The following is an 11716-nucleotide window of genomic DNA, read 5'->3' as shown; positions in this document are numbered from 1 at the left end:
CATCATCATCATCAGCAGCAGAAGCAGCAGCAGCATCATTAGCACCGTCATTATCATCAAAGACATACCAAAACTCTGTCGAACTTTGGGCAGCCTACCGCTCTGTATGGTGAAAACTTTGCCGTTAATAATTTGGTTTTTGTTTCTTAGTTAAAGAATTTAAAAAGAAGTTGATAACTCAGATAATATTTATTGATAGACGATAGTCTAATCGGTGTGCTGATCACTTCTTAGTTCATGATAACACGATATGTGTCATAGAGATGATAAACACTAGTGTGTGTAGATAGCAAAATTTGTGATGATGATGATGATAACGCTTTAGATTTCTTTGTTCTACAGTGAATCTGCTTATCCAATACTTACTGAAGTGTATGTGTGTGTGTGGTGTGTATGTATGTCTTTAAAAGTGTGTGGGTGTGGGTGTATGTGTGTGTTTGTGTGTGTGTGTGTGTGTTGGTTGTCAGTATCTATGCGTAATACGTTTGTTGGTGTTTTAGGTCGGTGTACTTGGAGTGTATCAGTTTTTTGTTGTTGTTTTGTTTTTTATAGAAGTGTGCTACTCACGTGTTTCTTGTGGATTTGTTTGTTTGTTTAATTATTTGTTTTGGTATTATTATATTATTATGATTGGAAAATAGAAGCGTGCTTGGTTTTGATGATCATTTCATCAATTAAATGGATGTACTTAACTATAATTTATTAATTAATAGAATGAGACATTTCGCGTGTGATCAGCTGATGTGAAACGACTCGGGATTCGATGGGATCATCCTAACATTTAAAAAATTATTTCAGTTTTACATGGAGCATTAAATAAAAATGTGAAATTGAATGTAAGCTTCAATTTAATATTATTCGAAAACAGATAAACAGATAAAATGGACGCCACTACCACATTATCTCATTCGTCTGTAGTGTTTCATTCATTCTGCTTTTGTTGATAAAGGGGAAAACCGAAACGTCCATTTTATCTGTTTTCGTATATTAAATTGAAGCTTACATTCAATTTCACATTGTTATTTATTTCTTTTAGCTTCGAGCAGCAACATTTACATTACATGGTGCATTGTGAATCTTATTTTTTAGAGATTCGTTGATTAAGGCGTTAGAGTGTATTTGAAATCATAATAATATTTGAAGCGTTGATAAATTTGAATTATCATGGGTGAAATTAAATACATACGATAAATGCATGCACGGATAGTATTGCGATACTTCATGACGAAGTGTTTGTTAATGATTTAATTAATTAATTCTTAATGACTTTGCTGAGCTACGTCTTTGGTTTGTAGTTAATTTTTCGACCATCGGTGGAGGATTTGTTCGTTTTGGGTTTTTTTACAATGGCCATGCAGAATAGAAATCTGCCAAAGGTGGTCCAGCCACCCAGTGCAACTAAGTATATCATGGAAAAAAAGAAAGTTCGTATTCGTCGCACCCGACGTCGGTGTATGATGTGGTGGAGGTGTATCGCTATTTCATCTCTTTGTCAGGTACACACTGTGTAGTCCGCCTGGACGGTAACCCTCCCCATCCCCCGCCCCCAATTCCTCTTTCTCTCTCTCACTCTATATATATATATATATATATAATATATATATTATATATATATATATATATATATATATATAATTTCTTCTCTCTCTTACTCTCTCTCTCTCTCTCTCTCTCTCTCTCTCTCTCTCTCTCTCTTTCTTTATTTCTTTCTTTCTCTCTCTTTCTTTCTCTATCTATCTATCTATCTATCAAATCTATCTATCTATCTATCTATCTATCTATCTATCTATCTATCTATCTATCTATCTATCTATCTATCTATATCTATCTATCTATCTATCTATCTATCTATCTATCTATCTATCTATCTATCTATCTATCTATCTATCTATCTATCTATCTATCTAACTATCGGCATTAAATTGTCCCAACTATCGAGTAACCTCTGCGGTCTTATGGTAGCACGCCTGACCAATGGTAGCACGTCTGACCAATGGTAGCACGTCTGACCGGTAACCAGGAGGTCTGGGGTACGATCCCCAGACGAAGCAGGCTCATTTTTTAAAGATGTTTTGTTGGTTGTTTTTCATGTACTTTCCCTCTGCTTTGTTTGGCTCTGTTTCATATACTCTTGTAATTCAGACCATGGGTTAGATCGTGGCCTTCGTAAAGTTGTGGCCTGACACTGACCAAAAAATTACGTCAAAATGCCAGTCTTTTGCCACAAAAGAAAACAAATCGTGAGTTGTATTCAATAGTTCAACCAATGAAATAACTTGTTTCCATGAGCTCAACTAACGACAACTCACTAGGCGGTGCAAAAACCAAATAATGACGTCAAACTGCCAGTCCTTTCGGATTTCAGTGTCAGGCTATAAGATAACGATGGCTACGGTTAGATACGACTTGTACATATATGGAGGTCTGACATCGGAACCCACTAATGGGCTTAGTTTAACTGTTATTGTAAAGGACAATGTTTTGCGTCATTCTTTTATTTATTTATTTTATTTTTTTTTGAGATTTCCATTACAACAATGAGCCCATAAAATATTCTCTTAAACCAACGCATAAAACTATCCATCCATAACAACAACGTTAAATCAAACTCATCATATCATCATACCTGCAAATATGTACTTACGTGTCGGTTAGAAAAATGGAAGATTGGGCGTGTTGAATAAATAAATAGATTAATAAAAGTTGGATTTTCCCTGAAAAGTAAAAGCATCGTTCTCATCGTCTTTGTAGAAATTATTATTATTATATCATTTGAACCCGTTCTTGTAACAGACATTGGATAATAGATACATGTTGTAATACTGAATACTGAATTCTCACTCGTGCAGATTTAATCGGTATATTATATACATTTATTTTGTTTTTGTTTGTTTGTTTGTTTTGTTTTTTGTTGTTGTTGTTGTTAATTTAAAGAATTTGGGATTTTTTCTCTCCAGATCCAGATATTGAAGAAAGTAGAAGAATACATACTTATTCATTTATATATTTATTCATTTATGTATTTATTTATTTATTTATTTATTCGGGTAAACAAATGATGAGACAAAATTGAACAATCAAGTGCATTTGAAGGTGGCAATTTGTAGAAATAAAGGTGGTCATGGTAATAATTCTTCAACTATTAGACTTTGTACGCGTTTCCTCAATGATAAACGGTGTAACATTTTCATTTTTGGGGGGGGGTTTTTTTTGTTGTTTTTTTATTTTATTTTATTTTTATTTTTGCTTTACTTTATTTTACTTTTACTTTTTTATCATGCTTACAATAGTCAGAAAGATTATAGTAAGTGGAATAAAAGTAATTGCAATATAAAAAATACGTAAAAAATCAGTTTTAAAAAATATAATCTCATGTTAAACATAGAAGAAATGCGTCTAGCGTTCATAGTTAGATAATCAATGCTGTGAACTCCAGGGAAGGCATAATTAAGTACCTACCATCGTGCTGGCTTCCTTTGTTGTTCATCATCAGGTTTCACTCCATCGCGGCTTCCATTCTAAATAAAGTCGAATTCTGGGTAAAAATCCTAAATACAAAAAAAAAAAAAAAAAAAAAACAGTGTAACCGAATTCTTTTAAAGGGTTTTACAGGGCTGGCAATTGCAACCCATTTTGACCACTTTGTCCGAGCCAGAATGCGCGGCTATGTGGTCTTGTGGTATGACACTCGCTTTCGGATCGGAAGGTCCGGGGTTCGAGCCTAGCTCGGCGCATAGTTGGAAAAGACTCTTTTTTTACTCACATTCTCTCACCGTACTCAGGTGTAAACTGAGTACCTGGCCGTCAACAGCGTTGTTTGTCTTTGTCGAAAAAAAAATGTAATATTATCGCCTATCAGACGTCATGCCTCGTCCTACACGTGACGTGTTGATGTTGGTCAGGGACCCTTTGTAAAGCGCTTCGAGCACATTTAGTGGATATTGCGCTATCTAAAAGCTCAATCAAAAAAAAATTATAATAATGCACCAACTTGACCTTTTGTGTTGTTTGTAAAGCGCTTTGACCACATTTAGTGGATATTGCGCTATATAAAAGCTCTAGTTTAATATATTATCTAACCTAATTTAAAATAGAAAAATATATCGTTCATATTTTTTTTTCTTCTTCTGACCCATTGACAGATCTCACTGTATCGACGTATGCCATTGAAAGCTGTCTCCCGACTCTGGGGAAAATTCAACCAGGTCGAGCTTCCCATGTTCTTACGCAAGCCTATTCTCGGTCTCTATATCTGGATGTTCGGATGTAACCTAGAGGAAGCCCAAGTTCAAGATCTCAAACACTACAGGAACCTCGGAGAGTTCTTCAGGCGAACGCTGAAACCGCACGTTAGGCCCATCGATGACGATCATGTTTTGGTGAGTACTGAGTACCATTGAACTTAACTATATTATTATAATTATTGTTGTAAAGTTGTTTAAACTATTATTATTATTATTATTATTATAATTATTATTATTATATTATTATTATTATTATTATTATTATTATTATTATTATTATTATATATTATTATTATTATATTATTATTATATAGTAGTAGTAGTAGTAGTAGTAGTAGTAGTAGTATAGTAGTATAGTATAGTAGTAGTAGTAGTAGTAGTAGTAGTATAGAGTAGTAGAGTAGTAGTAGTAGTAGTAAGTAGTAGTAGTAGTAGTAGTATAGTAGTAGTAGTAGTATAGTAGTAGTAGTAGTAGTAGTAGTAGTAGTAGTAGTAGTAGTAGTAGTAGTAGTAGTAGTTAGTAGTGGTAGTAGTAGTAGTAGTAGTAGTTAGTAGTAGTAGTAGTATGTAGTATAGTAGTAGTAGTGAGTAGTAGTAGTAGTAGTGTAGTAGTAGTAGTAAGTAGTAGTAGTAGTAGTAGTAGTAGAGTAGTAGTATGAAGTAGTAGTAGTTAGTAGAGTAGTAAGTAGTAGTAGATAGTATAGTAGTAGTAGTAGTAGTAGTTAGTAGTAGTAGTAGTAGTAGTAGAAAGTAGTAAGTAGTAGTAGTAGTAGTAGTAGTAGTAGTAGTAGTAGTAGTAGTAGTATAGTAGTAGTAGTAGTAGTAGTAGTAGTAAGTGTAGTAGTAGTATAGTAGTAGTAGTAGTAGTAGTAGTAGTAGTAGTAGTAGTAGTAGTAGTAGTAGTAGTAGTAGTAGTAGTAGTAGTAGTAGTAGTAGTAGTAGTAGTAGTAGTAGTAGTAGTAGTAGTAGGTTAAGGTTCTAAATGGCTACCATTATTTATTTTTTAAAACGAGTATATCTATTATTTTTATTGTCACCCACCCAGACCTCTCCTGCAGACGGTAAAATTCTCTACTACGGTCAGGTAAAGCACGGCATCCTAGAACAAGTTAAAGGAGTGACGTATTCTCTTAGAGGATTCTTGGGACCTCAGACATGGGAGAGTGCTAGTCATGGACAGGTAAAGTATCTTGATTGACTGAAAAAAATACCTCTTTATAAATAAATGTAAATGTTGCTGCTCGAAGCTAAGCTCGAATAAATAAATAACAATGTGAAATTGAATGTAAGCTTTTCGTCTGTAGTGTTTTATTCATCCTGTTTTGTTGATAAAGGGGAAACCCGAAACGTCCTTTTTTCTGTTTTCGTTTATTGAATTGAAGCTTACATTCATTTTTACATTGTTTTTTACCTCCTTATAAATAACAATGTGAAATTGAATGTAAGCTTCAATGTATTAAACGAAAACAGATAACGTGGTTTCCGCTTTATCAACAAAACAGGATGAATGAAACGCTACAGAAGAATTAGATAATATGTGATTATTTCGTTAAGGTGAATAAGGTTCTATTCACCTTAACAATGCCATTTTCACATATAATAATTTTGTTTCTAACTAACACCATGACCAATTTAATATGTAATATGATATTTATGCTAGTTTTAATAAGCATTTTGGTTTTTAATTTTTACCTTTTAATGGAAGTTGAATAAACTATCTATTCTTCACATGCTCATTTTTTATACATTTTTTCCAATTTTGAAAAGTAGCAAAAATCTCTAGGATTGAGTGAATTAAAACTGCGAATAATAATATTGCAAGGAAAAGTAGAATTTAACAGTTAAATAATTGTCTCTATTCCACCTTGTAGGACATCAACCACCAGTCAGATGAAGAATTCCAGACAAATCTCTCACTGAAACCAGGCAACGAACTTCACCATTGCATCATTTATCTTGCCCCTGGAGACTATCACAGGTTTCACTCACCTACTTCTTGGACAGTCAAACACAGAAGACATTTTCCTGGTAAGTTTGAGGGGTTTTTTTTTATTCTTCTCTTCATTGTGCTGACCCATAGAAAATTGCATTCTTGAAAGAGAAAAATTGCAAGACAAGCAGTCTAAAATTGCACAAAAATCGCAAGACAATCGGTCTAAAATTGCACAAAAATTGCAAGACAATCAGTCTAAAATTGCACAAAAATTGCAAGATAAACTGCCTAAAATTGCACAAAAATTGCAAGATAAACTGCCTAGAATTGCACAAAAATTGCAAGACAAGCAGTCTAAAATTGCACAAAAATTTGCAAGACTAACAGTCTACAATTGCAAGGTGAAACTGCCTAAAGTTGAAAACAAAACAAATTCCAAGACCCACTAAGTTTTTACGTTGTGTCTCAGTTCTAACCTAACCAAAGTTTTACCAACTTTTGACAAGAAATAAGTGAAGTATTTTCACCAAGAGATTGGCAACTCTTATGCAAATTTGCTTCAGTAGCATCACCGTTATTCATCTCTTTGTGAAACTGTTTACTCATTTTTTTTTTTTGGTTGGCATGAATTCCAAGCCAGTCACCAAAGGACTGATACAGAAAGAAAAACTCACATTTCATTCAAGAATTAAAAATAAAAAAAATAAAAGATTGAGCTTTTATATAGAGCATTATCCACTAAACCTGCTCAAAGCTCTTTACAAGGGGTCCCTGGCCAACAGCAACAATTAACATTTAGGACGGGACATGACACCTGTTAGGCGATATTACAATTTTTCGAACAGAGACAACGCTATTAACGGCCAGGTACTCATTTTACACCTGAGTATGGTGAGAGAATGTGAGTAAAGAGCCTATTCAATTGACATAACTATTGAGCTTTTTTTTTAAAAATAGCGCAATATCCACTAAATGTGCTCAAAGCGCTTTACAAGGGGTCCCTGGTAAACAGCAACATTTAACATGTAGGACGGGACATGCCGCCTGTTAGGCGATTTAGAAACTCGAGCTTTTATATAGCGCAATATCCACTAAACATGCTCAAAACGCTTTACAAAGGGTCCCTGACCAACAGCAACAAGTAACATATAGAACGAGACATGGCGCCTGTTAAGGCGATATTACATTTATTTCCAACAGAGACAATGCTGTCAACGGCCAGGTACTTATTTTACACCTGAGTACGGTGAGAGAATGTATGTAAAGAGCCTTCTCCAAGGACTCAACTATGTGCCGAGCGAGACTCGAAGCCAGATTATGACCTTTCAATCCGAAAGCGAGTGTCATACCACTAGACCACATAGCCGCACAAAACATGAGGTATTGCTCAAGTAGCATTGTTATAACAATACTTAAAAAGGAAAAATACTAGACATATTGATATTTCATGAGGATTCTCTACCTTTCTTCTACAGGAGAATTGCTTAGTGTCAATCCCGGTATAGCTAGATGGGTTCAGGGCCTGTTCAATTTCAATGAACGGGCAGTGTACACAGGACAATGGGAGCACGGATTCTTCTCGATGGCTGCAGTGGGTGCCACCAATGTGGGCTCTATCAAGATTTACTGTGATGAGGTCAGTTGTTTATGTTTTGTATTTGTTATTCTTGTTGTGTTGGTTTTTTTTTGTTTATATTTTGGTAATTTTTCTTTTTTTTTTTTTTTTTTTTTTTCTTTTTTTTACATCACAGTGCATAATAATGTCTAAAAATGTCTAAAAGTGCCTAAGTGAGCCAGTCAAGTAATGAAATATCAAATATGTCTCATAAGAGAAACAATACAAAAACATGTCGTTTTGGCCTTTGGCCTTCGTCAGGCAACAAACAAAACATGCTGAATTAGTTTACTTGAATAACCTTATCTATTTTTAATTCTCTCCGTTTGAAGAAAAATCATTTCTCTATTCATCTTTTTTTTTTTTCCCCTCTTTTTAAAATGCTAAAACAGGAATTGGAGACAAATGTCCGAGGGAAGTACCCAGAATACACCTACTTTGACAAGAAATTTTCCAAACAAATCGCAGTGGACAAAGGAGATATGTTTGGAGAATTCAACCTGGGGTCAACTATCGTCCTAATCTTCGAAGCTCCCAAAGGTTTTGAATTTAAGATTAAGGAAGGTCAAAAGATTAAATTCGGGAGACCAATTGGAACTGTGCCTTAGACTACGACGTAATGAAGTCGTGCTTTAAAAAACTGCTGGAACTGGAATGTCAATGCGTGTGGCGTGGCATTCACTGTGGTCTTATTGTCAGAGAAGAGGACAATAAAAAGTGAACACTTTGTTTCTAAATAAGACTTACTAGCCTTATTGTGATGTGTGGCCATTTGAACACTTATTATTCCATGAATAATAAGGGGACATAATTGTGATGAAGTTAGGGAAAAGAAAACGTTTGAGAAGATTATGATAAACAAACAAACAAACAAACGAACAGCGGACTGATCTCATGTTTTTTTTGTGAAGCAACCAAGGTTTACTTCCTTGTTAATGATTTTGAATAGATATATCATGGAAATATATCATTTCAAAAACATTTTTGTAAGTTATTGTATTTATTTGTGATGAGGATAATTTTCATTGAAATGAAATAAAATTATAGGATTTTTTTTTACTTTTGTTTTTTTTTCTCTCGATGAAATTAAAAATGATAAAATCAAGATATCAGAAGTGAAGGAGTGGGATGAGGGATGGAGGAAGAGTGAGAGAGAAGGAGTGTGTGTGTGTGTGTGCGTGAGAGAGAGAGAGGGGGGGGTGAGAGAGAGTTGGAGTGAGACAATAAGGGAGATGGAGAGAGAAATAGAGAGATGGAGAGAGAAATAGAGAGACGGACAGAGAGAGAGAGCATAAGGGAGAGGGAGAGAGTATATGGAGACGTAGAGATTAATAGAGAGATGGGCATTAAGCAAGAGAGAGAGAGAGAGGGTTGGGGGGGGGGGGGGGCGTAGAGTTGGAGTGAAATCAGGAGGGAGACATAGAGAGACGGAGAGAGAGAGAGGGAGTTTCTTTTTTATTTAGGAACTGTTGCTTGTTGATGTTTCATCTAATTTTTGTTGGGGGAGAGGGGAAGATCAGTTGAAACTGCTTAGAAATATAAAGTGCCTTTACATTTTAAAAAATCAATTGATGATCATCCGCACATCGCTTCATTTCTCCTAAAAATCCTTTTAAAGCTTTTAAAAGTGATTCTTGTTCATTATTTTCATCATAACTGTAGCATTTACATCAGCGCCATAGCCGGTGACCAATGAATTATGTTGTTGCTGGTGATAAAGATGATGATGATGATGATGATGATGATGATGATGATTATTGTTATTATTATTATTATTATTATTATTATCATCATCATCATCATCATCATCATCATCATCATCATCATCATCATCATCATCATCATCATTATTAACGTTAATTATTATTATCACCCTTTACAACAATGGAAATGCTTTAATTTGTTTCAAAAAGAAAAACTGCACTTTACATGCATAACTATAGATTTTATAAATTTATGAATGTGCAGATGGTGTATACATCATCAACCATTGGTGCAATATCAGGCTTAGTAAAACAATGAAGAGGGTTGTTTGAGGGCTTTTAATTGACATCGAGATCATAATTAAGATTGATCGTAAAATATACAAGGCAGTGAGTAATTAATAATGGAACCTAGTGTTTCTCATAAGGGATAGTTTTCCCAAAAACATTTTTAAAAATTACCTATGTTGGTCCGTTTTAATCATTATGTATCGTCATTATAGATTTTTAAAAGCAACATTTTTGGTGAAAAATATAAATTATCTATGTTGATACCCGTTTTGCGACCTGATTTGGGGGTCTGGCATAAAAAAAATATAACAATCTTATGGCTAACTTTCCACAGAAACTAATGAAGGAATAACCTCCATTTTCCTCCGTCTTATCAACATTATAGCATTTTGTGTCTCCATTGAGAGATTTTACAGCTTTAGCTTATGGAATTTTTATTAGAACATTACAAAGTTGCGAATCAAAATGTTATGACAATATTGATATTAAAAATTTATAATTTGGATTAGATAATTCCAAATACACATACCTTATCCAAAAAAAAATCTCCCTGTGGTGACATAATACATTATCTCTGTGATAACTGTGCACATTTTCAGACAATTACATGAAATAGATTCTGAGAAATGTTTGACACAGTATCCCATACCCCTAGAAAAAATGACATAAAATAGCTTTCCGTTTTTCACACTTTTCTTATAACCTGTACCCTTTTCGATTGTGTTTTATTTTTTGTGCCTTAATTGTCTATTTTGAGAATTTAGACTTCAATAATATTATTTCTAAGATAATAAAATATCTATCGTTTTCTACCAAAATTTCAAAATTCACTTTTCGAAGGATTTTCCTAAAAATTTGACCCAACCCGCCCCTTAATGGATTATGCAAAAGAAATTAACATGGATTTTGTCCTTTTTCAAGTCTGTATTATTGGTTTAAGATAAGCTTGGTTATTCTGGATGAAGTAAAATCATTTTTTTTACTTTTCATAATATGATTTTTGTGTCAATGTCTAATGCAAAATCAGTCATTATCCATTATTTAAAGCATTGGGTTATTGGGCTTACATAATATGATATTTGGGTCTTGATAACGAAGACGATGATGACAAAGACAACGATTCAGTTTAGTAATGATGATGATGAGGATGATTATGGTAACTAGGGTGACGATGATGATATAATCGTACTGAGATAATAATATTCTTATTTAGCAGGCAGGGTGCTTCATTGTTAGAGCGTAGCCATCGTTATCATAGAGAGAGGGGGGGGGGGGGGGTAAGAAGTTTTGTATTGACATATTATGTTATATTATTATAAATATTGTTCTGAGAGAGAGAGGGAGAGAGAGAGAGAGAGAGAGAGAGAGACTAGGAGAGTGTGTATGTGTGTGAGAGAGAGAGAAAGAGTGAGAGGAACAGAGAGTGAGAGGGATAAGAAGTTTTGCATTGAAATATTATGTTTGTAATGTCTTCCTTTAAATTCCAAGCTTCCATACAAAGTAGACGATATCTTTATTGAAAATAATGTCTTTTTAATTTGAGATGTATTCTTTCAGGTTTTTGTTGGTTTATTTTTTGTTTTTGTCTTTTGGGGCAGGGGGGGGGGGGGGGTGTTTATAGATATAAAAAGTGACCATTTTCAAAAACATTTAATTTACTTGTACATTTATGTATTATACTCCAAAGGAACAGACAAAAAGAGGAATAAATATTTTACCGAAAAAAAGATGTTCTGATGTCATTATTTCCCATTGAATTTGATTCCATGCCTTGACTCTAGAAAAACACGTATATTCAAATGTTTGGCAAGAAAACTCGCCTTTCAAATGCCCATCGACTCAGTAGTGTATTTTAAATGGAGAGAAATTAGGCACCAATAGTTTTTGAGTGTATTTTAAAAAAAAAACTCGAGCTTTTATATAGCGCAAT

At 34.0% G+C, this 11716-nt stretch overlaps 1 protein-coding gene across 4 annotated transcripts in view; it reads left to right on the top strand.

The window, feature by feature from the left end:
- Positions 1-11486, top strand: part of LOC144967341 (phosphatidylserine decarboxylase proenzyme, mitochondrial-like) — a 58142-nt gene extending 46656 nt beyond the window's left edge. For 2 of the 4 annotated variants that reach the window (XM_078904440.1, XM_078904438.1), the window contains 5 exons: positions 4143-4379; positions 5290-5424; positions 6116-6272; positions 7653-7813; positions 8185-9073. In XM_078904440.1, coding sequence (XP_078760566.1) covers positions 4143-4379; positions 5290-5424; positions 6116-6272; positions 7653-7813; positions 8185-8400 — 906 coding nt within the window. In that variant the 3' untranslated portion in view covers positions 8401-9073. Of the gene's footprint in view, positions 1-439; positions 837-1036; positions 1497-4142; positions 4380-5289; positions 5425-6115; positions 6273-7652; positions 7814-8184 lie in introns of those variants that run through there. The other 2 variants (XM_078904441.1, XM_078904439.1) reach the window with 2 other exon arrangements.
- Positions 11487-11716: the final 230 nt, after the last annotated feature.

The sequence above is a fragment of the Berghia stephanieae genome, chromosome 3 (assembly GCF_034508935.2).
Source record: "Berghia stephanieae isolate SIO BIC M18660-M18661 chromosome 3, UCSD_Bste_1.3, whole genome shotgun sequence".
Lineage (NCBI taxonomy): Eukaryota > Metazoa > Mollusca > Gastropoda > Nudibranchia > Aeolidiidae > Berghia > Berghia stephanieae.
Note: the sequence above shows the minus strand (reverse complement) of the source record. Positions and strands in the feature narration are given on the sequence as shown.